We start from the raw sequence: 23591 nt of genomic DNA, 5'->3' as shown, positions 1-23591 counted from the left end.
CATGTTTTCTCCCTCAAAATTGCAAAAACGTGTTTTTACACAAAAAAAAAAATCGCAAAAAACGTGTTTTCATACCAAAATCACAAAAACGCGTTTTCAAAGCCAAAATGCGTTTTTTCTGCCAAAAGGCCCACTAATTTATGTTTGGGCTTTATAGACGACCCATTCGTTTACCGACTGCCAGCTGGTACGAATAATTGCGGTTGATGTTTCTGTTATCTTCATCCTCTCCTCTCTCCAGAATCTCTAGTCCAAAGAGGGGAACCTCATTCATCAATCAATCTCTGGATCCAATATCGTCTCTTCATTAGGTATGAGCGATTCTTCTTCTCAATGGTTGCTGCTGGTGATTGCCCGTTTATGTTTCGTTAAAGCTCATTTCGAATTCGATAAGCTTAGCTTTGTCTTTGTATGTTCTGATATTGATTCGGACCAAGTAGTACTGAAAGGACACGGTTCTGTCCGGTTCTGAATTTCCCTCGTATTCATTGGTTCCATCCGCTGTTTTTTTTTGCTTCTTCTTCTTACATCCTCTGTTTTTATGGCTAATTAACCAAAGCAGAGTCCTTTACAGTTTTTTATTTTTTGGAGTATGTAGAAGATGGATAACAAAGAGGAACATGTGAAGCATCAGAATGAATGGGAAGTCGTCTCCCTTACTTCATCAGCTTATGCTGCTTCTCCTGGTCCATATAACTCGAGAGATGCTTACTATGGAGCTGAAAATTCACGTGATTTGTTCATGTCTGACCACTTTGTATTCCCGCCTAGCCAGCATGAGAATTTACCCCTTGATGAGGAAGAAAAAAAGGATGGCCAAGGCTTGATGCTGGAAGCTCATCAAGGCTTGTCTGATAAGAATATCTATGGTGAACCTGCGCTTAGTTCTTCTCAACACATGGTGTTTGAACACGAGTTAACTGACTCTGAGCCAAATGAGTATGCTGACAAGGACTTGGATCCCCTTGGACTTGAGAAGGATGCAACAAACAACCTTCCTTGCGAAGCTTGGTGGAGAAAGAGAGCTGTTTCTGTGTATTTACGGACAAGAGAAGCGAATGCGGTATGGTCCTTATTCTTTGCCGCTGCTGTCACTGGACTCGTTGTTCTTGGTCAACGCTGGCAACAAGAGAGGTGGCAGGTTTTGCAACTCAACTGGCAATCAAGCATAACTAGCGAGGTAATAAATCTAAATCCTCTGTTCAAGAACCGTTATGTTCTGTACAAAATAGTAACTAACTTCTTTGTGTGTTCTCTCATACACAGAAGCTGAGCAGGGTACTTGAACCTCTCTCACGCTTGAAAGACGTGATTGTGAGAGGGAACCCACAAGCTTCTCTCCTAAGGAGTGGCACCTCTAGTGAGATCTAGTGACAAAAGGATAATATGTTGCTCACAAGAGCACATGTTTATATATACACACAAACTTGGTCTTGATTTACATATGTGTGCCTCAATGTCAAAACCCTTTTGGTTTTATTTTACATTATCTTGTACCATTTGAACAATGATCTCGTTGCCTTCTCGCATACACATATACACTTGTTTCTTTTTGTTCAATGTTACCATTGGATGCTTGCTATAAGAGACCATACGTTCTGATTTGTGATTGAAATAGCGACACGCGAGTATAGCATATGTCAAAATGTTACCATGGTCGACTCCAGCTAAACGCCATGAACTCCATTGTTCTTCAATCATCAAATAAGAAACGAGTTAATAATGATGTATCTAATAGTTAGATTTGTGTGATGATGTGTATAGATAGATAGGCACTAGAGTTGAGTGTTGTCTTGATAACTATATTAATTACCATGTGAATAAGTGAAGATCGATCAGGTAGGTGATATTGGATCGGCTTGGGACAAAGACAGAAATCAAAGCGGAGCAGCCTGGGTCCTTTCTAATGCAGATGGTAAAGTGTTGCTTCATGGTAGAAGATCCTTTACCAACATCAATAGCAGAACAGAAGCATCTTTTGAAAGTTGGAGTTGGGCTATTGAAAGTATGAAATCATTCCACTTCAAATTCAATCATCTTCAGTAGTGAAGATCATGATCTTATCCGAACTATCATAAAGCCTTCATCTTGGCCAGCTCTCAAGTTCTATTCCTCAAAGCTTATCCCAATGTTTCAAGGTTTTTTGAAATGGCGTGACAGCGTGTGTTAGGGGCATCACGTAACGCTCTTAAACGGACTCTCCTAATTGCTAATAGTGTGGTGTCTGAAGATCTATTTCAATTGCTACCGGGTTTCCAGCTTGGCTTAGTCATCTTTATGTTTAAAGTATGCTCTGTCTAGTCTGCATTCAAAACCTGTTTTCATTTGGATTTACTCTGATCTTCCTTGTAATCTTTTGATTATTATATAAAAATAGTGTTTTAAAAACAAAAAAAGATCAGGTAGTTGTGATCTAGTGATTGACTGCATTATTCAATTGAGGTAAATTTTTGTTTTTATTCATCTACCTTTTGGTATTTACTTTCAGACAGTAAAATTTGATTTCATTATTTTGTAAGCACCTCTCAATTTGATTTAATAAATTACCATATTGATAATGTTGTACACCAAGGTTAAAGAATGTCACATCGTTTGGAAATATGATCGCGATGGGCACGTTTTATTTCTCTCAACTCTTATCTGTTAGTCCACAGAATTAATCAAATAATTTGATAGGAGTCTTTTTCTTGAATTTGAGCCAAATTCGGTTGGTATGACTCACTTGTCATGACATATTGTGTAACCTAATGCATTAAGTATGTTTGGTCCGCTTTGTTTCAAGATAAATGTCTGCCCAGAATGTTCCAATTATAGAAGAGAGATTACAAACTTTTCAAGGGAATGTTTTGTTTTACATGTAGTCTTGCATTAGGCAAAGAAGAGGAACACACACGATGCTTCACACAATTCACAAAAGAAAGCAAACTAAGAATAGCATAAAGCTAGTTTTTCAAGAGTGATTCAATCAGCTTCTGGACTTGAATGGGATGGCTCTGATGACTATCACGTGGTAAAGAGCAGCAAGCGCAGCACCGATGAATGGTCCAACCCAAAAGACCCACTAGAGAAAAGGAATGAAACAAAAAAAAATTAGTAATTCCATGATCCGAAATCGAAATTTGATTGTAAATGAGAAGTGAAAAAACTCACATGGTCATCCCAAGCGTTGTCCTTGTTGAAGATGATGGCAGCTCCAAGACTCCTTGCTGGGTTGATTCCAGTTCCAGTAATGGGGATGGTTGCTAAGTGGACCAAGAACACAGCGAATCCGATAGGTAGAGGTGCAAGAATCTGTCCAATTTCCAAAAACCCCAATTAACCATATTGATCCCAATCCAACGTAACACCACAAAAGTCCCGTCTATTTGTAACACTTACGGGAACATGAGAGTCACGAGCGTTTCTCTTGGCGTCAGTGGCGGAAAATACGGTGTAAACAAGGACAAAGGTTCCAATAATCTCAGCTCCGAGACCACTCCCTTTGGTGTACCCAGGAGCTACAGTGTTGGCTCCACCTCCTAGAGCTTGGTATTGCTTAGGTTGGAACCCCTTGACCACACCAGCTCCACAGATCGCTCCTAGGCACTGCATCACTATGTAGTACACAGCTCGTGTAAGCGAAAGCTTCCTGGCCAAGAAAAGACCGAACGTGACAGCTGGGTTGATGTGTCCACCTGAGAGTCCATAACACAACCCAAATCGTTATTACAACATCTACAAAATATATATTTTAGTTTAAAAAAAAAACATTACAAAATAAAAATTTCTCAACTGCTTATAGCTCCTAAGTTTCATTTCTTTTTTTTTTGAAAAAATGTAAAATTTTATTCAATCGAAAACCTTTGTTACATTGAGTGCTTCTATTGTTTGTTTAGAGTAAATAATTAAAAAATAAATCGAAAAATAAACTTTTCTTTTTTGTTTTTAAAGAATGTAAAATTTATTCAATCAAAAAAATTTCTCTAACTGCTTACAGTTCCTAAGTTTCATTTCTTACACAACAGACCTAGTTACATGTTTCTTCAAACCCTAGTTTAGTTCTTCACTAAACACTAAGATCTATCATATACAACCGTTAGATCTGAGAGTTTGGAAGATGGTGATGACTTACCCGAGATACCGGCGGTGCAGTAGACAAGAGCGAAGATCATACCACCGAAGGCCCAAGCGATCCCTTGGATTCCGACAGAAGCACACATGTTCGGTGCCCTCTTCACACCCATGACGGTCAGAACAGTGATGTAAAGGAACAGAAACGTGGCGATGAACTCGGCGATACCGGCTCTCCAGAAGGACCAGGAAGCAAGCTCGCCTGGCTCGAACAAGGGAGCAGGAGGTGGCTCCTTGTAGTCCTTGTCGCTCTGAGCTGATGTTCCGATGGGTTGTCTCTCCGGAAACTTGTTAGCTCCGACTCTAACATCTTCTTCCTTGCCTTCCATCTCCAAGTCCTTTCTCTCTCTCTTAAGAGTGTTTTTTTCTTTCTATGTGAGTGGGTAATGTGTTGCAGAGGAGCAGAGAGTGATAGTTTTATAGAGTGACAAAGCTGTAAGATAATGCAAACAAATGGAGATAAAGTTAAATAAAACACGATGATAATTCATTTGTTTAATTGCTTGACAACACATTAATATATAGTTTAACTGCACATAATTAACGTTATCTTCTTTGTTGCTGATAATACTAATTATTGATTTAATTATAAGTTAAGTTTTGTGACCAGAGTTTGAAATTCGGCTTAGAAGTACTCTCTAATCAAATGATTATAGTCTAATAAAATACTATAGTGCCACCTTTTTCTGAATTATTATATGAATGTTGGTTATGAGTTATGACAAAAAGAAAATACTGGAAAATCTAATAAAATATAAAATAAAAAGGAGGAAAAGTTGTGGTCGAGGTAAACCGCTGGTTTATTTCGACCGTTGGCATATCAGGATAAGCACATGGCCTCACCGTACCTAAAATACATAGGGACAAGACAACTCATCTTGCAAATAATCTATTAACAAGTATTCTTATTTTAATCTTGTAACATTTTTCTTCTTAATTTTAAGTATAATCTTATAACAATACTAATTAGGCAACATGTCAAAGTTGATGATACTAATTAACCACCATGAAATTTTCTAACTACATATCAAATAGCTTGAAACTATACAGGCAGCACACAGCAAAGGCCATGCACTACGCATACATACCATCAACGACACAGTTATGAGTGGTTGAATTTTGAATGAAAGAAGAAGATTGTGTTGTGTGTAATATTCTGCTGTAATCCACTATTTGCCAGAAGGAAAGACAACGTTTAAACCAAAAGAAAAAAGGGATTCTCTAAACAATCATGGTTGCTTCGTTGCTTTCTTGTCTTTTTAGGTGTGACACTATGTCCTACACACGTGCTAGGCTCTTCTACTTCCATATACCAAATATTCGCTTTCTTTCATTACCACAAACTTCATTAACCAACCAAGCTTAAATTATGTTCACTATATATCATGGTCATATACCAAATTCATAGTTCATGTAAAGTTATGTTTTTAGGTGACAGGTTTTGCGGCCGAACCATTGACATGCACAGTTTAACAAAGATCATAATATAAAAAAAAAAAAGACGGGAAGGTCTTAATTTGTTTGGACTTTGGCATAAGAACTTTAAAAAAATAGACGATTCCAAGCCGTCCAGTCCATAGATGAGAAGACACATGGCATAACCTTAGGTATACAAAACCGACCAAGCACTTGTCACCTTCATTCCAATATTAATCATTTTCTCTATACACATTTTTAACTAATTTTCTTCTGGATACAATTATTGCATGCCCACCCCCATTATTCCCGTTGCGTTACTGTCCCCACCACCTCCACGGCTCCACCTCTCTTGGATTATTTGATTTTCAGCAAAGCTTTGTCTATTTTGTTTTTCCACAAAATATTTATAATCAACACAATTTCCACACACCCAATACTAAATTCGAAGTATAAACACCCACGAAAACAACAAAAAGCATAACCTTAATACAATGCTTTCTCATTTTGTCGCCAATTTTATTTGATACTCATCAATGATAACTTACATTTTCTTCTCATTCTGAGTTGTTTTGTTACTAAATTAATATCTTCTCTCTTTATATATCAGTGAATGGCATTATTTATCGTCATGTAGTATCAGGATGTGTGATACTGAGTTCCTAAAATTCAAATTCAAACTCATTTACCCAAAAATCGTGTCTTTAAAATTTTGGGCCAGACTCGTAATGGGGTTCTAAACTTGACACAGGTCCAGATTTTCTTTTGCTTTAGATGGGCCTTTCTTCTTTTTCAGAGCCCATCTCAACCTTTTGTTTAAAACCTCTCACCCTTTTGAGTCTTGGCTTCTACGGTTCTACTTCTACCCTAGCTTCCGCTTATCCTTTGGTTTTCCCCTTTCCACAGTTATGGAGATATCACGGCGGCGCAAGGATCGTAAAACCACCAGCCTCGACACTGACCAACACTCCTCATCACCGCCGCTGCTCCCAATGGATCTCATGATGGACATCTTCTCTAGGCTATCCCTGATCAAGTCGACTGCGATCTGCCGTTGCGTATCGAAGCAGTGGGGATACGTACTCGGCCATCCTGATTTCAGAGACCTCCGCTTGACAAGGTCTCAGGCTCGCCCTCGTCTGTTGTTCGCCTGCTTCGGAGGTAATAAGCTATTCTTCCTCTCCTCACCTCAGCCTCAGTCTACCGACGAGATGTTTGCCGCCGATCATCACATGAGTTTCTCCTTTCCCCGTCCTGTCAAAGAAGTGTCTACAAGTGTCGGTGGCTTTGTCTGTGTCTCTTTCAGTGGTTATCAGTCCGGAAGGAAATTCATGGCGGCGGAATCGGTGGTATGTAACCCTAGCACTGGTCAGTCACTTATTATACCCAGAATGAAGACAACGAAGAGGACTGGGATGATACGGTTTTTCGGGTATGATGGCAATGGTTCGTCCTACTGGCCGCGGCAACAGAACTGAGGACCATCAAGTGCTTACATTAGGGAATGAGAGAGCGACGTGGAGAATGGCTGAATGTGGCATACCGTGTGCCTCTTCTAGGGATAGACAGAATATATGCATTAATGGTGTTATCTATTACATCGAGTTGGTTAGCGATGGGGGTCGTGATGGTATGATAATTTGCTTTGATGTTACATCTGAGAAGTTCAGCTCTGTTGAGTTTGCTAGGGATTTGAATCCAGTGCGGCGAAACTATCCGGGGTGGCTGCTAGATTTCAACGGTAAATTGGCTTTAGTACCAAGTGGCAGCCTTTATGTCACAAGTAAAAGTATTGTGATGTGGGTTCTACAAGACTCTGAATGGTCCAAACTTGTTTACATATTGCCCCCTATGTGGAAAGCTGTAGTTGGTCCAGAGGAGTGCTTAGAGATTATTGGAGTGACTGGTCCGAATGAATTTGTTATGTCGCCCAGATATTCATCTGACCCTTTCCATGTCTACTACTGCGATTTCGAAAAGGAAACTGTAACAAGAGTTGTAATCCAAGGAATGGGAGCGTTTGGGAGTGGGAGGAGGTATTCTGTTCGCACCTGTCTGAACCATGTTGAGGATTTGAAGCGTATGGAATTATAAGGGATGCTGGATGATCTATGGTATCTTCTTGATAGAGAGATTTTGCGGAAAATATTCAGACTAGTTGTATGATCTGTGTTATCTGATTTTCTATATCCTGTTTAATGTTTTTGGTACGTAACAATATGCAGAATGATCATGTACCATCATCTCTTTTTAGCCTCTCATCGTTTGTTTGTTTTTGCCTTTGTGATTGCTCACTTTTGGTTGCTCTGTTCATACAGAAAGATGGTAGAAACAGTAATGGAAAGATACATTAGGTGTTGTTATTGATACATACAACTAGTTATTTTTAAGCCACACGAGAAGGAAGCCATAACCAGCAAGCTACCTCTCAGACAAATTGTTTTTGTAGTCTATTTTTATGTTGGTTTGATACATAAATTCATTTGAGTCTCTCTCTTTCTCTCGGAGTGTCATTCACAATGCTCATGGTTTTGGATTGTGAGCTTCTGCCATAGCTTGGTGGAGTTGATTAGGAAGTTCATCATGTTCAGTCCCATCCCGCTGCACTGATGAAACAAGCACAGTAGGCACAACCACATCAACCAGATGAAATGCAAATAAATAGAATCTGCATGGTCTTTTGTATGATTAAGCAACCCATACCGGGAAAGCTAGAGAAGATGAGTCATTTGGTTCCTCTTGAATATCGCTTAGTAAGACCTCAGAGCTGATGGTATCTATGGAGGATCTGCTATTTTGCACATCAGACCTTACTTGTGGCAATACAAGCCGCTGAAAATCAGACAAGAGCACAGATAGAGCTCTAACTTCATCCACCCTAGCTTCCCTATACATTTGATCAAGCATAAACACTATCAATACATCATCTACAAACACAATCAAGAAAACAAAAGTTTCCTTGACTGGAAACCTTGTATGGATAAGGTTTCCTTTGCAGGTGAAGTGTATTTGACAAGTAGCAGGCGCTTGTTGGCAGACAAAGTTTGCTTTCTTGGACTTGAGATCCTCCATTTTTCTAGCAAAAAATAGTTTACAAAACTTTCTGTAAGAAAGAGGAGACATGAGATCCAAAATAAAGAGTTTGGTCATGTCTAATCTTGAATGATACATGGAATAGTGTTTATCTGCAGCTGCTCCCATTACAAACTTCCTGATCCTATGCTGGTATATCGTTTCCACTATCCCTTTCTCAATTGAGTCCATCTCCACACACAGCTTCTCTGCCTGTACCTACATACACAAACCAATCTCCTCTTTTACAAATATAGAAAACATAGTAACCATATATACATGTCACGTTTTCTACATACCCCTTTCTTTAGGCAAATACTAAGATACTCTTGTAGAATCATCTCAGTTTTTGCTGTTTCTTTGCCTCGGTATGCTCTCACTGATTCCTCATCTACCGTTGAAGCTTCGAATCTTGTACCCACTTTGAGAGTCAAAAAGTGTTAAAATTTTTTTCTAAAAGTCAATACCCTTAAAGCATTACTAGAGAGACACTTAGAAGTTTGAAACATATACTTACAGACAGGAATCGTTGGAGATGGCTGGTGGATGTGAAGGATGCAGATTTTCTTTCCTTGGGAGTTTTCTAATGCCCACATGAGATTTGATATGTTCTTCCATACTTCTCTACCAACTGCGACGTAGAGTTTCTCTTCTAGTACCTGACAAGTGGCTGCTCCTTCTTCCTCCATAGCCTGGGGAGGTACAAATTTTTTGGTCTGGAGAGACTTTTAACAGATAGTTTCTTCCTCTGAAACATCATTTCCCGTTCACTTGGATAAGAAGATACCCAATGACCTGAGCATCTCACGACTCTGTTCCTTCGAATATTCGACCGTTCTCTATATATATAATATGGAAAAAAAAGACTTGATCAATGGCAAGAGAGGAAACTATAGAATATAATGTATTTTTCTATACCAAATATTATAATCATGAGAAACAATGTCCGAGAATGTGGTTAACTAAACATGGTTGTCTTTTTACTTCTTTAATTTGTTTATTATATGTTTTGTGACTTTTGTCCGAGTCCAAAGAGTATCTGCTGGAAAAAAAACAACACCATTACAAGCAGACAAGACAAGAACGTTATGTGAGATGACAAGAAAGATGAAAATCCAAATATAGTAATGTCAGTGTGCTCTAATACATTTGAATATTTGTCTAGCTGATGCAGCTCCCATGACAAGATTCTTCACAACTTTCCCATGAATATTTGTACACTGACCTAAAGTATCAATAGTTGCTCAAAACAAATGGCTAATATTATCACTTATGAGCTTGCATACGTGAAGATACTTGTCCAGGATCTTCTGTGCCTTGTCCTTAGTCTTTTCTATTGAGATGCTGGTGAACATTCAGAACTTGTCTCCGGTGATCTGTAACGCCCAAAGTCATGCCCCTAGGCCCTAGCTGCCAACCTACTAATTAAAGACTAGTCAGAAGATTTTTTAAGAGTTTATTAATGATCACTATCTTTAAACAAGCAAAACTGACTTCTCTCAAAGAGTAAAACTAATCTTACACGCTAGTGTTTTTATCTTAACCAATAATTTAGGACTCAATTCATTCCTAAATATTTGTCTAGCCAAGCAAATACATCATTTGTGATATCATTTCTTTGTAAATTAAATACAAAACATTGTTATACCATATAGAACAAAATCTTCCATGTTCTGTTAACATAAAACAAAATCAACAGACATAGTTGTGGCTCTGGACTTGCTCTGGCATAACCTGGAGGCTTATCTTTGTGTTAAGATAGCAAATTATATTAGTAGTTCTAATCACACAAACATTATAATAAACATATAACCTTTTTTTCATCTGACAAAACATATATACACACACACAAAAATCTCACCAGCCTTTCTTTTTTCATCTTACAAATATGGAGGACTTTTTACAAAAGTAGGCAATATATGCTATCTACGGAGAGATTGTATGTATGCATATAATGATAACAAAGATAACTTCTCCTCATGAGAGATTACATGCTGGAGAAGTATATCATTTTCAACAATGATGTTGAAGCCACTCCTGAACTGCAGAACGAAGAGCATGGTTAGGGATCAGACTATTGTGAGAAAGCTTGGCATTAGTCATCGGCGAAGTATCATGTCCACTGTCCAGCCACGCTCTTATAGCCTCCGCTTCATATGTGAAACCATCCGCAGCTACGTGTGGATCCTGCATCACTTCCTATAAGTTTTGAACAAAGAAGATGAGTTTAGTCTCAGTGAAAGTCTTCAGAATATAATAGTCACTAAGTTACCTGGAAGATGGGACAAATGAAGTAAGGAGGAGCTATGCGCTGCTCGTTACGACCAAGATGAAAAGAAGAAGATCCTCCACTAGAAGCCCTCATAGGCTCAAGCACCCTCCAAACCTCAGTCCCAAGATCCGGACGATTCTCACCGACAGACTCACAGCATCTCAACGCCAAGCGAGCGAGCTGCTCGGCCTGAACAAATGGCCAGTCACCAGCTAAAGGGTCCAAAAGGTTGTTTAAAGAACCGGAGTCAAGCGCGTACTTCACTTCATTTGCTATCCGCAACGCAGGTCTCCCTGTCAACAAGCGTAATAGAATAACACCAAACGAGTAAACATCCGACTTCGGCGTCAGCTCTCCGCTGCTAGAAGCCTCTGGATCCAAGTAAGGAACCGTGCCCGTGAGGTCTGTTGACGCACTCTTGCTTCTTCCTAACGAGCACGTTCCGAAGTCGCTCAACTTGCTAACGAGGTTACCATCAAGAAGGATATTAGCTGGCTTCAAGTCACCGTGTACTAAGCTATGAGCTTTGTTGGAGTGTAGAAAGACAAGCGCCGCGCATATCTCGGTTGCAATCCGGACACGGTTTTGCCATGATAACGGCGGAGAGTTGTTCTTGCAGGTAAGCCTGTCTTCGAGGCTACCATCGGGGAGATACTCATAGACAAGACTCCACCCTTCCGGACAAGCTCCGATCAGTGTAATGATATTCGGATGCCTCGTTTTGCTCAGCACGTCGACCTCTTGCTGATACTCCACGGGGCCTTGTGAGCTTTTAGGATTCAGTATCTTTATAGCCACTTGCGTGTGGCGCAGTGTACCGATGTAGATGCTTCCGTAGCCTCCTTCCCCGATCTTTAGTGTGGAGTCAAAGCGGTTAGTTGCTTCCTCGATCTCTGAGAATGAAAAATTTGTGAAGTAGTGAGGTAGTAACTGATGCTGTAGTGTTGAAGTTGTCTCTGCAGTGCGAGTTCTTAGCTCCTCAGCTTCTCTGAGGGCTCTGTCGCGTTCACTCTGCAGCTCCTCTCGTTCGCTTTTCAGCTTTTGCAAGAGCTTCACGGCTATGTCGAGCTTCTTGTTTAGCGTTTCCATTGTAGTATCAGCTTCTGCTATTTGGTTCTCTAGCGTATGTTTCTGTGCCGTTGCGGTTTGCACTTCTTCTGTGACTGCTTCTTGTTCTTTTTTTATTGTTACGAATCTCTCTTTCTCTTTGGCTACTGCTGTCTCAGTGTCTTTCCTTCGCTTTAACTCCTCAGAGTAAGCAGTTTCTGATTGTTTAACCTATAATCATTAGCAATAATATCAGAATAATATTAATTTCTAGATGTAAATGAATTGATTAATTATATATATATAAGATATTTTAGTTTTTGGATTTAATTATAAAATTATTTTGATGAATTATCAAAATTAGATATACAAAACGAAAGAAATTAAGTAAATTTGTGGATTTGTACTAACATTATTACTTAATTTAACAGATTTAAACTAAATTAGATTGATTTAAACCGATTTAAACTGATTTAGAACGGTTTTAAAATGGTTTAAACCGATTTAAATCGTACAAATCGGATTTTAAGAAAATTGTTTCGGCTGAGACCAATATGCCGCCTAAACCGATTTTGTAAACCATGCATAGCCTAAAGCTTGCTAATCTCTTTGAGCGATACACAAGCAAACATAATGGTCCAGTATAGTCTATAGCTCCAACTAGAATATCTATCAACCATTTCCAAAAAAACTAACATTGCTGCTAACCAATTTACATTTGTAAGGAAACTCACCCTTTTGATTGCATCAAGGGCATTCTTTTCAGCTTTCTGACGCCTAACATTCTCTGCAACAGCTTCTCGTTTTGAACTTTGAGCCTCTGACGTAGCTTGTCGGATTTTATCATGAAATGAATCATCCACTCCATCCTGCAACAATGAACACAGTGTGTTGGACAGCTTAGAATGTGAGATATACACAAATCAACATACCAACTACATGATGACATACCGGAAAGTTGAAAGGAGAAGAGCGGCCAGAGTTCTCATCAACTGTACTCATAACCGTTGCACTTCCCCTCACTCCACTACCGTCAAAGTCTCTCTCCTCATCATCAGTAGTATTCAACGAACCGGTTGACACTCTCTCACTGTGTTCAGTTGAACTTCCATTGCTTCCTAGTCGTTGAACTGAACCAGACTCTGGTCTAGAGAGAGCTTGAAGCAGATCGTTTGCACTTATGGAAGGACGCGGAGATGCAACATATTCTGATTCACCATCATCTACAGCTTCCCTGAAATGGTAAATAGTATCACATTAAATTCAAGTAATAAGCAGTCACATATCCTTTTCATCGTCAAATTGAAGTAGCCAAACCTTGTATGTATTAAGTAGCCTTTGCAAGTAAACCATATTTGACAAGGAGGAGGAGCTTCTCGGCGTACGAAGATGGCTTTCCTTGACTTGAGTTCAGTCATTTTCCTGTAAGTTAAGGAAAGCAAACAGAGCTCTGTAAGAGTTGATTCAGCGTTAAGTATTAGACACAAAGTGTCCCACATCGGAAAGAGATCCTAAGTAATATATAAGATAGATGGACCACTCCACTTATCACCAATTGGTTTTAGGTTGGAAGTTCATCTAGCTTAACATTAAGCAGCAAAGAGCTTAGGAAAAGACCATACTTAGAATGGTGTCTATCAGCTGCTGCTCCCATGACAAGCTTCTTAATCCCCAGCTCCGAGATAAGTTGCACAATCCCATTCTCGATGGATTCTGTTTCAATAAACATCTTTTCTGCCCTCACCTACAAATCATATCTCAATATCATAAGGCAAATATGGTTCCTAATGGTAAAGCCAATGAAACAAAACTACTCTCCTTATCATTAACATCAAAAGTACTAAAACAATAGCAATACATACCCCTCTCTGGTGGCATATACGGAGGTACTCGTCTAGAATCATATGCACTTTCTCCCTTTCCTTTTCCCGGAAAACCTTGACTTCTTCCTCCTTCACAGAACTCACTGGAAACTTGGCTCCCACTAGGAAAAGGTTCAACGAAGAAAAAAACATTACAAAGGCTTAACCTTTGAATCCAAAGGCAAAAGGGTTTAGGGGAGTACTTACTAACTGGGATCATTTGGGAAGGTTGATGAACATGAACAACGCAAATCTTCTTCCCTCCAGTGTTCTGCAACGCCCAGACGAGTGTACACTTGCTCTTGGCCACGTGTTTATCAACAGCGACGAAGATCTTCTCCTCTATCAGACGCGAGACAGGCTCTTCAGTAACGCTGCTCCTGCTTGACCTCGATCCAGGGCTAGTTGTTGTTATGCCATGGAATCTCATGGATCCAGCTCTTTCGCTCATAGCTGGAATTGGAGTCACCAAAGCCATCGGTGTGAAAAAAACTCTCTCTCCAAAGGCTCAAAGGTCTCAACTTTACAACAAACAACAAACAAAGACACTAAGAATTCAAACAAGAACACGAACTCAAAAAAGTGATTGACTTTATTGACTACGGAGCAAAGCTAGACACTCGATGAATCATAGTGAAACCCTAGACTATAGATTCGAAATGAATTGACCAAAAAGTTTTAGTCTTTCGGACAAAACAACAAGCAAGCAAGACATGAAACTGAGAAACTGAATTTTTGTTTTATTTTTTCTCGGAAATTTCTGAGTGAGTGGAAATCAATTGAAATTGAGAAGAAGAAACGACGGCGTATTGATGCAGTTGATTTGTATGTACGTACCAAAACGAAGAAGAAGCTTCCTGGTGATATGAATGTGCCTTGGGTGCTCAAACCGTGACGTGGTTTGAAAAAAATGAGAGTATAAAGAGAAGAAGACAGAGACTGTTCTACTGTGTGCAAGCGCACGGTAGTACTTATATAGTGGGAGGGTCCTACTTTAACCGATTGATGACACGTGTACTTAATCATAAGATAAATTTGCTTTTTAATTGTCCACTGTAATTGATGGAGTATGTTTTCGTCAGACTAATCATTAAAATTTAATCTCCTAATTATATGGAAATATATCTAAACTTCAATATATATGCCTTTTCTTTTTGCAAGTTTTTTTTTAGTTTTATCAAATCATAGAAGCATAGTGAATTTGTCTTTTTTTTGTTGTATATGGTGTATTTTTAGATGTTTTAGTCAGAATAATCATTCAAGTTAAATTTACTAATTATATAAAAATATATCTAAACTTCAATATATACCTTTTATTTTGCAACTTTCCTTTGTTTTTTTTTTCAAAAATATGTTATCTTGTCCTTAGGAATATTTAAGTATTTTGTCTCTTAGGATATTGATGAGGAAAAGATCTTCTAATAACTATTGATACAGATGAAAATATAATTGAACATTTTTTTTTCCGATAAATTTAGAACTAGTTGAATTGTTAATGTGCCGTGTGTGGTTGTACCATGTTATGTAATGTAAAATACTGGGGATATTCCTGAAAATGCCTATTCCCTTGTCATTTTCATTTGAATTGTATATATTTTCCTGGGGCCGTAATAGAATTTTATTTTCTTATTGAATATTACGTTATTACGTAATTGACAGGGTTTTAAAAATATATAAAAGGTTGTCTCGTTATATGAAGACAGGCGAGGCACATCCACAACTATGCTAGTTTATCAACTAGCCAAAATAATTTAATTGAAGAGAAAACTGAAAATTAATTATATTTTATCGTTGAATATTTCAACTTAGGATATACGGTTTGGGAATGTAGCATCTCGTTATTCATTCGTCGAAAGCGTTTATCTTAAACTGCAATTTGAATTTGTTAATGCACGTTTGATCATGTTAGTAAAATAATTAAAAACGTTATTTGAATATGACTAGTCTTCACGATAACTGAAATTCTTAACATTTTCTAAGAATCAAATTTCCTACATGAATCATCTCGGTTGTCATATGTTTGTTTCAAAAAAGAAGGATTGCATTATGCATTATGAGTAAGTACAAAAACAGAAGTCACACTTGAGTCTGGTAACTTTTATGTTAATATTTTCATGCTATGGAAGAGATAGAAATTTGTAGATACTATCAGTCAAAAAAACCTCTATACTACAAAATTTTTAAAACTTATTTTAATATCAATAACATTACATGCTATTGATAACATTATTCCAAAATTTAGCAAAAAAAAAAAAATATCAATAACATTATTTAGCTGGAAAAATCACTAATTAGTCTTTAGTGGCATTGAGGGTCTAAATGAAAGTTGAAAAGTTATACTAAATGGACCATATGATGTACGGGCCTTACTATACCATTTAAGCCCGGTTTGAGTTCTACGTCCAAATCCAAACATTTGTTTTTAGCAGTCTGAATCCAAAAGGTTTGGTTTTAGAACTTGAAATGGCTAAGCATTTTGGTTTGATATTTTTCTTTTTCTTGTTTAGGTAGCCTTAAGTGTTCGATTTGCCGTAGCCCTCTGCGTATTATGGGATAATGCATATGGTTATCAACACCGAAGATGATTAAGTTTGAAGATAATGCATATCATTGTTTTTTACGCTATCATCATCGACTGTTCATGATGATTAGTTATGTTACCAAACACCCTAAACTAAAATGAATGTGGTGACTAGATAGAGTTATAATATGGCAACCAACCGCTCCATGCTTATTTTATAAGACTAGTCTATCATTTTTCTGTTAGGTAGAACATTATATATGATGACAAATCTCTATACAATTAACATGCCACAACAAAACTTTATATAATCTCAAAAGCTATAATGCATTTAATTACACATGACGCAACTAAAAACGTTTTGTTAGCTTTCGAACTTGCTATTTCCATCCATTTAAATTCCAGTTTAAGTAATTAACTCGGCGATGGTACCTAAGAACGAACAAGAACAACGAAACATTGCTTGGCCATGAAAGCGATGCACAAAAGAAGCCTTCACATGCACTCTAGGACAAGAGAGGCGAAAAGGTCTGTGACCGTGAGTACTATATGCTTCGTAATCCTCCACAGTATCGTCGTTTCATCTGTTGTCATGTGTAAGTAGTATACAAGAAACATTGGTCCTTTTGTATTCATGATCTTTGCACGCACATTTGTTAATGGCGTTTGTCTTTTATCTTGGTACTACTAAATAAAAAAAGTTATCATGATAATAAATATATATTGATTGAACATTATAGCGTGACGAGGCTGCATTCTTTTTCACTTCATTGGACTAAGATAAAATCATAAATGGACATCACAACTACTGAACTGGTGCATGCATAACGACGAGAGAAAAGATACAAAAACCATTTTGTATTATATTGTTGTAAGAAATATTTATGTGTATGGATCCACACACACGTATCAAAACTGGCAAAGGGAGCACAGAGGGCGTGGTCCAAACAAGGATCAACATCGTTGTTGTAATTATCCTAATGATAATAATACTATACAGATGTCCAAATATTTATAAATGGAATTTGACAATCGTGAGAATCCGTTTGGCACTATTCCACATATTTCCAACATTTTATCAAATATTTCATTAGCCATGCATATACTAACTTACTTATATACAAAACAAATGATAACACGGCAAAAATACTAGTGCAATAATCCATTTCGCTTTTGGTAGGTCATACTTCATAAAATGACCAAACATGTTCTGATTCCACATTTTTTATCAACCGCAACATTTTCTATAATTACGATTAATAATAAAAGTTCACAATTCTGCTAGTATATATATATATATATATATATATATTGATTCTGATAATTTCACCACTTATAAATTCTGCAAAATATTTTTCGTTATATCCAACGATCGTGCTCACGGCTGAGGACATTTATTAGGGGTTAAAGTATTTACTAAACAATACTATTATTGGGACTTAACACTTGACTATTCCATTCATACTATAAATAACGGTGAAAATTTGACGAGTTTACCCTTCCCGACACATTTGTCGCCGTACGGTAACCCACTCGTACAACTTGGCTCAACGGAGGACCATTACCTACCGACTCAGCGACCATGTCACACTCATTTATTACATATACAGTCACTCACTCACACACATGTACAGTTACAGTGACATAGATTTATGTGTAAAAGTATATATAACCTACTACGATGGTTTGTATCCACATTTTTGGCAAATTAAAAAAAATATTAAGGAGCATATACTAAATGTGAATATTTCATTTATATTTAAATGTGGGAAATGAACAAGACAAAATACGCTCTTGACTTTAGATTTTCCATCTACTATTAGTTTAATACTCCCTCCGTTTCTATATGTAAGTAATTTTAGCAAAAATAGTTTGTTTCACAATATAAATAGTTTACATATTTCAATGCATTTTTTTCATTTATTGGATATTGTGTGACCAATGAAATAATATTAGATTTTTAATAATTAGTTGAATTAATTAGTTAAATGATATATTTTTTTAAATAATATTTTTTTAAATATTCGTGCTTTTAAGCAAAACTAGTTACAGTTAAAAACGGAGGGAGTACTACGTTATACGTATAAATGATGAAACCTCTGTGTAAAATAATCTGGGTATTGTCGTTTACAATGTAAACTCATGTAGATTAATGCCAATTGTCAATTTCTTAATCAAAAATCTATATTTTTTTCAGGGTTTTTCTCTGGGTATTACTTAAAATAAATATTTTTCTGGTCGGAAGTGGGTCTACTAGATGACACGTTTTTGACTAAACCATCTACTCTCGTGCTTCGAGCTTCGTTAACTCTCGTGAGTTTCTTATAGTATTATATTAAGCCGCATTTATGTGAACTCTGTGAAAACATAATATTATTATAAGATTCATTTCTTCTTAACAATGGAGGCTGAACTATGAGTGAGTAATGAGTAGGGGTACTTCTTTATTTTTCCATTCCTCTTCTTGCAAGCATTGGATCAGATTCCAAAAAGGTTTAAATCTTTATGCCTTTTTTATTTTATTTTCTGCATGAATGAATCATATAAAGATCAGTTTTGATTCAGACAGGTTATTCTTTGATTGTACTCACAGTTTTGGTATCTCTTCTTTTTTTTTTCTCTCTATAATTACTGTTCTGTAGAAAACAGTGAGAAGAAAGTTTTAATGGAGAAAGAGATATGTAGAAGACATCTTTCAAGAGAAGGGATGGGATGTGTCTGGATGTTTATGAACAACATGTTTGATTTCAGACATGGTGGATCTATCCAGAAGCTTTTGATGGATAAGAAACGTGGCAGCAAACGCATCATAGGTTTGAGTTTTTATTTTCTTTTCTTTTGGGACATCATCAAGAAAATGTGTCTGAAACTTAAAAAAAAAAGGATTCTCACTTTATTGGTTATTGTAACAATGCAGGTGTTGAGACTAAGGTGGAGAAGCAGCTTACCTGTGACTGTGACTTTGAGGTCCTGGATTTGAGAATCAAACCTTTTTTTTTTATTGCTGTGAGGAGTAAGAAACTGATGTAGATTGTTTGTGTTGTTGTCTCAGGAGAGTGAAGCTGGAGTGCAGAGTGTCAAGAACCTCACTGAAGAAGAGACTATTGAATGCAGAAGAGGAAAGACAAAGGAGAGAAATGGGAAGAAGAGAAGTAGAACATGCAGCAAAGGAAGTGAGGATGTTGATGATCATGCAGATAAGAAATCAGATGATCAGTGTCCTAGAATTTCTCAGAGCGATGATGATTCAGAAGAGAAGTTCAGTGAGTTGATAAAGCGGTTGATAGCTCAGACTCAGAAGGACACTGAGGTGGATGCATCTCAGTTCTTGGAGTCTAAAGAAGGATCATTCCGGGAGATTGGTACTTCTCCAGCTTCAGGAGATTCTCAGAGAATCAAAGAGAGAAGCTCCCAATGCACACAAACAATTGTAATCTTGAAGCCAGAGCCAATTGGCTTGGATCTTGGTTCATCACCTGGAACACAAGCTACATGCAACAAGTCCAAAAGGGGGAGTTCCTTCATTCTCAGTAGGATCATCAGAAGAAGAAGACTAAAATCTTCTGCTAAGAAGAATCCATGCAATGATCCTGATGTATTGTCATCTGACATCATGAGTCAAAACTCTTGTCTGGGAGAGGAGTTAGAGACTAGCTCCAGGCGGCATGTTTCAGCTGAAGAGACTACTACTATCAATGGCAGTGAAGATTCCAAGAAGAATGTGTGTGGCATATACATTGCAGCCAGGAAACATCTATCTGAAATGCTTGCACAAGGAGATGCAGATGTTAACTCACCTGATAAAGAAGTACCAAGAATCCTTGGGAAGATTCTTGCTCTCCCTGAGTTCTCCACACCAGAGACCAGTCCAAGAGTGACACTGGCTCATGAGATAACCAAGGAACCAAATATTCAACAATGCAGCTCAGAAGATTCAACCAAACATGGAGAAACAGCTTCTACTAGTTCCGGAGGTGATTCTTTTTCTTATGAACTGATTCTTTCTTAGCTTTGGCAGAATGAAGCTAAATGTTTTTAATGACTAATCATTATTTGTTTTAGACACTGAGGATGAAAAGAAGACTGTCTTGGATTCTTTGTCTGAAGCAGTTAGCTCTTCCATTGTACACCAAGATGCATATGCTGATGAAGAGAAGCTTGAAACTCATGAGCAGACACAACCACTGGAGAAGGTTGTGTCTGAGTGCCAAGACAATGCAACTGATGTGCCAGGGAAGTCAAGTCCTGTGTCTGTTCTTGAGCCTTTCTTTACAGATGATGACACAAGTCCAAACACCTCCAGGCTCTCTTCAGGTATTGCCTTGCTAAAACCAGTTGAATATTTTAATCAAACCTTTGTTCAGATCTCAGTTTCTGACCTTTTTTCACTGACTTAACCAGTCGAAAGGCGGTTGCAGCCACGCTGCATACGCTTCAACGAGCCTGATTCTCCAAGATCAGAGAAAGACAGTGAAGTCAAAACTAGAATGGATGACAAAGACTTGGCACTTGCATACATTCAAGCAGTGGTCAAATCCTCAGAGTTGAACTGGGAAGAGCTTTTGGTGAGATCCTTTTATTTGGAGCAGGTTCTTGAGGAGGCGCTAGTGGATGACATTGAGTTCTATCCTACAAACTTCTGCAGCAACAAGATACTCCTCTTTGACTGTATCAACGAAGTTCTCATGGAGTTCAGTGGGCACGGCCCTTGGATCTCATTCGCCAAACCTGAAGTCAGGTTTGGCCCAGACATGGAGAATGTTGTTGAAGTGGTGCAAGAAGAGGTTTACTGGCATCTCTTGCCTCTGTCTTCTCCGCACACGTTGGACCAGATAGTCAAGAAAGACCTGGCTAGGACTGGGAACTGGATGGACCTCAGGTTTGATATCGGCTGCATCGGTTCTCAAACAGGTGAGATAATCCTTGATGAACTATTAGAAGAGATCATCAGCAGCAGCTGCACAGACTTGTTCCAGTCAACAGTCACTACCAGAAAGTAGACCTGTGCTTACTAGAAAGACACTCATGATGGTCAAGAGGCTCCCTTGTTTACTCTGTATAGTTTCACTTCCACTTCCACGAGCTTCCCTACTTGTGTAGATACACAACCACAGCTTTTAGTACTGCAACAAACGTTTCTTCTGTTTTTGTTCTTTTTTCCATTTCGTCTTCTGTAGAGTTTTGAGTTCTGTTGTGAATGTTAGCTGTATGTTTGCTATATGAGGATGAATAAGACGAGGCTTGAACTTAAATAAGAGGAACATCTCATGTGGCTTTGTCTAAACCATCTGATCATTTGTTAGCTATAGTACACAACGTTCATTAAGAGGCGCTTAAAGAAACTGCATATGTACAAGGACAACAGAGTACACACAGACACAAAGAAGATATATAAACAACAAGGTGATGTTTCCCTACTACAGTCTACTACATCTACGTGCTATACATTCCAATACCTAGTAGCAAATCTAAGTTAAGTATCACATACTCTCTGTTTATGAGAACGCATAGTAGATTGTTCAAGATTTATGCCAACCATTTGATGAGTGCTTAATCTCATGCATCCTTTTCTTTGCGATGATCCTATTGCGTATGACCTTCTCGGATTTAACAGCTTCATCAATGTTACTAAGTACCATGTCACATAGCTCGTCTAAAGCTAGCATAGAGAATGGCTCCTCTATAAGAACACCCACCTGTAGATATTGTCAAGCACAAGATTAAAAGATTGATAATGAGGCAAGCATACTGAATAATAATTTTGTGAATGAGAAAGGAGTTAAGGTACTTCTTCAATGCAGAAGAGAGACGCAGCGCTGATGAAAGTAGCAGGAACTACATTCCAGTGGCAATCATCCCAGAGAATAACAGGGAGTGTAAGATGCCATAACACTAAGAACCTCGATGTTAGCCGTGTGTAGGAGAGTGGAATCGGGATGCCCATGAGTTGATCACACACGCCAATTCCTTCCTGTAACTGCAGCATCTTCGATTCCTGTAAAGAAAGTATCTAACTTGAGCACAAAACACTGAACTTCCTCATTATCTTAACTCTATGGAAAGATGCTTTACCAAAGTATCTATCTTCGTACTGTCTAGATTCAAAAGCTGAAGACATTGAGAGATAAACTGAATGACACAGCGCGGACGATGCTTTGACTTAAGGATCAAAGACAGATCATCTTCTTCCACTACGTTCCGGAGATCATCAGCAATATCAGAACCATAGATCACATGACACTACACAATAAACAAATCAACCTTTCATCAACCTAACCAAACCTAAGCATGACAAGTAACTAACAACAACAGACCTTAAGAGCCACAGGGAAAGCAGCAATGTAACGCAAAAGCGCATCTCTGATGATAAACTCATCATCACCGGAGGAACCATTAACGGAAGAAACAACCTGCCTAGCTAAATCATTAGTTCCAGTTATAATCTTAACCCAAGCTTTCCTCCCTTGCTCAAACCTCGAATACGAAGCCTCGGTTCGAAACACAAGAAGCAGAGCTAACGCCGGAGCGGTGAGCTGATAGGGTAGAGGAGAAGCTCGGAGCACCGGGAAGAAGCTAGGCAACAACTCGAACCCCACGGCGGAGTTGTAACCCGCGATGAGGACGGCGACGGTGGTGAAGAAGAACACGGGAGGGATCAAGGAGAGTATGACGCGAGAAGACGCGCTGGAGGACACGTGGCGGAGGTGGCGGAGGGAGCTTCGGTGTCTGACCCAGTTCTCGTGAGTGTAGAGGGATCGTTTCTGCCGCATCCGCCTCTCCTTGATCCCGTCTGACCAGTTCGGGACGGCTTTGAGGAGGGAGACGAGCTTCGAGGAGAGATCGATCGAATCGTCGGAGGAGTTGGGATCCGAGGAGACGCATGAAGGGGTGAAATCGAGGGGTTTGCGAGGTCTTCTGGGGCGGAATCGTCGTTCGAGGAGAGATCGGTGGGTGAAGCTGGAGGAGAAAGATAGGTTCGTTGACTGATACATTTCGGCGGGAAAATCGAGGTATAATTAGGGTTTTGGTGGAGACGACGAGGACGATGGTGATGGAGAAGAAGAAAAGACACATGCAGAGTGCAAAAAGTGAGAGAGGGAGTGATTAGGTGGAAGAAGGTCGTTGGAACAAGTTGTTGGAAGGCTAAAACGACGGCGTATTAGCCTCCCCAGCTGTTGTTTCGGATTAATGGGCTTTTTGGTTATAACTTATCACTAAGCCCACAAATGTTTCGATTCCTATTTGAAACGGCGACGTTTCTTGTTGAAATCTAGGGGTTAATGGGCTTATA

General features: G+C 38.5%; 6 protein-coding genes and 1 pseudogene across 11 annotated transcripts; 3 read left to right on the top strand and 4 right to left on the bottom strand.

Annotated features, from left to right (window-relative positions):
* The first annotated feature begins 196 nt into the window (after positions 1-196).
* Positions 197-1560, top strand: LOC106339347. Its single transcript, XM_013778139.1, has 3 exons — positions 197-311; positions 599-1180; positions 1267-1560. The coding sequence occupies exons 2-3, from the start codon at positions 602-604 to the stop codon at positions 1369-1371; spliced, it is 684 nt and encodes a 227-aa protein (XP_013633593.1). The 5' UTR covers positions 197-311; positions 599-601; the 3' UTR covers positions 1372-1560.
* A 1227-nt stretch (positions 1561-2787) lies between these two features.
* On the bottom strand, positions 2788-4506 carry LOC106342592 (aquaporin PIP1-2-like). 2 transcript variants are annotated; one of them, XM_013781567.1, is made up of 4 exons: positions 4112-4506; positions 3379-3674; positions 3147-3291; positions 2788-3061 (listed from the first exon to the last, which is right to left on the bottom strand). In XM_013781567.1, the coding sequence occupies exons 1-4, from the start codon at positions 4437-4439 to the stop codon at positions 2943-2945; spliced, it is 888 nt and encodes a 295-aa protein (XP_013637021.1). In that variant the 5' UTR covers positions 4440-4506; the 3' UTR covers positions 2788-2942. The 2 variants fall into 2 exon arrangements, with proteins under 2 accessions (XP_013637021.1, XP_013637020.1); XM_013781566.1 differs by having other exon boundaries at positions 3151-3291; positions 4112-4505.
* Positions 4507-6271: 1765 nt separating this feature from the next.
* Positions 6272-7652, top strand: LOC106340697 (annotated as a pseudogene).
* A 367-nt stretch (positions 7653-8019) lies between these two features.
* On the bottom strand, positions 8020-9331 carry LOC106340699 (U-box domain-containing protein 33-like). 2 transcript variants are annotated; one of them, XM_013779547.1, is made up of 6 exons: positions 9116-9331; positions 8898-9019; positions 8696-8817; positions 8498-8602; positions 8230-8413; positions 8020-8132 (listed from the first exon to the last, which is right to left on the bottom strand). In XM_013779547.1, exons 1-6 carry the CDS (start codon positions 9285-9287, stop codon positions 8037-8039), a joined length of 801 nt encoding a protein of 266 aa, XP_013635001.1. In that variant the 5' UTR covers positions 9288-9331; the 3' UTR covers positions 8020-8036. The 2 variants fall into 2 exon arrangements, with proteins under 2 accessions (XP_013635001.1, XP_013635000.1); XM_013779546.1 differs by having other exon boundaries at positions 8230-8602.
* A 1053-nt stretch (positions 9332-10384) lies between these two features.
* On the bottom strand, positions 10385-14711 carry LOC106342704 (U-box domain-containing protein 33-like). Of its 3 annotated transcripts, none has more exons than XM_013781711.1 (9): positions 14617-14711; positions 13987-14295; positions 13780-13901; positions 13540-13661; positions 13235-13339; positions 12869-13151; positions 12652-12786; positions 10871-12148; positions 10385-10797 (listed from the first exon to the last, which is right to left on the bottom strand). In XM_013781711.1, exons 2-9 carry the CDS (start codon positions 14255-14257, stop codon positions 10612-10614), a joined length of 2502 nt encoding a protein of 833 aa, XP_013637165.1. In that variant the 5' UTR covers positions 14258-14295; positions 14617-14711; the 3' UTR covers positions 10385-10611. The 3 variants fall into 3 exon arrangements, with proteins under 3 accessions (XP_013637165.1, XP_013637162.1, XP_013637163.1); XM_013781708.1 differs by having other exon boundaries at positions 13987-14300; positions 14617-14703; XM_013781709.1 differs by lacking the exon at positions 14617-14711 and having other exon boundaries at positions 13987-14603.
* A 3897-nt stretch (positions 14712-18608) lies between these two features.
* LOC106341796 lies at positions 18609-21552 on the top strand. Of its 2 annotated transcripts, none has more exons than XM_013780516.1 (6): positions 18609-18793; positions 18943-19113; positions 19218-19267; positions 19353-20274; positions 20363-20614; positions 20702-21552. In XM_013780516.1, exons 1-6 carry the CDS (start codon positions 18727-18729, stop codon positions 21298-21300), a joined length of 2061 nt encoding a protein of 686 aa, XP_013635970.1. In that variant the 5' UTR covers positions 18609-18726; the 3' UTR covers positions 21301-21552. The 2 variants fall into 2 exon arrangements, with proteins under 2 accessions (XP_013635970.1, XP_013635971.1); XM_013780517.1 differs by having other exon boundaries at positions 18943-19114; positions 19228-19267.
* LOC106341798 (UPF0187 protein At2g45870, chloroplastic) lies at positions 21457-23561 on the bottom strand. The gene is made up of 4 exons (XM_013780519.1): positions 22615-23561; positions 22373-22540; positions 22089-22295; positions 21457-21996 (listed from the first exon to the last, which is right to left on the bottom strand). The coding sequence occupies exons 1-4, from the start codon at positions 23290-23292 to the stop codon at positions 21820-21822; spliced, it is 1230 nt and encodes a 409-aa protein (XP_013635973.1). The 5' UTR covers positions 23293-23561; the 3' UTR covers positions 21457-21819.
* Between the last annotated feature and the right edge of the window lie 30 nt (positions 23562-23591).

Source organism: Brassica oleracea, chromosome C4 (assembly GCF_000695525.1).
Source record: "Brassica oleracea var. oleracea cultivar TO1000 chromosome C4, BOL, whole genome shotgun sequence".
Taxonomy (NCBI): Eukaryota; Viridiplantae; Streptophyta; class Magnoliopsida; order Brassicales; family Brassicaceae; genus Brassica; species Brassica oleracea.
This window is presented reverse-complemented; position numbering and strand designations above follow the sequence as displayed.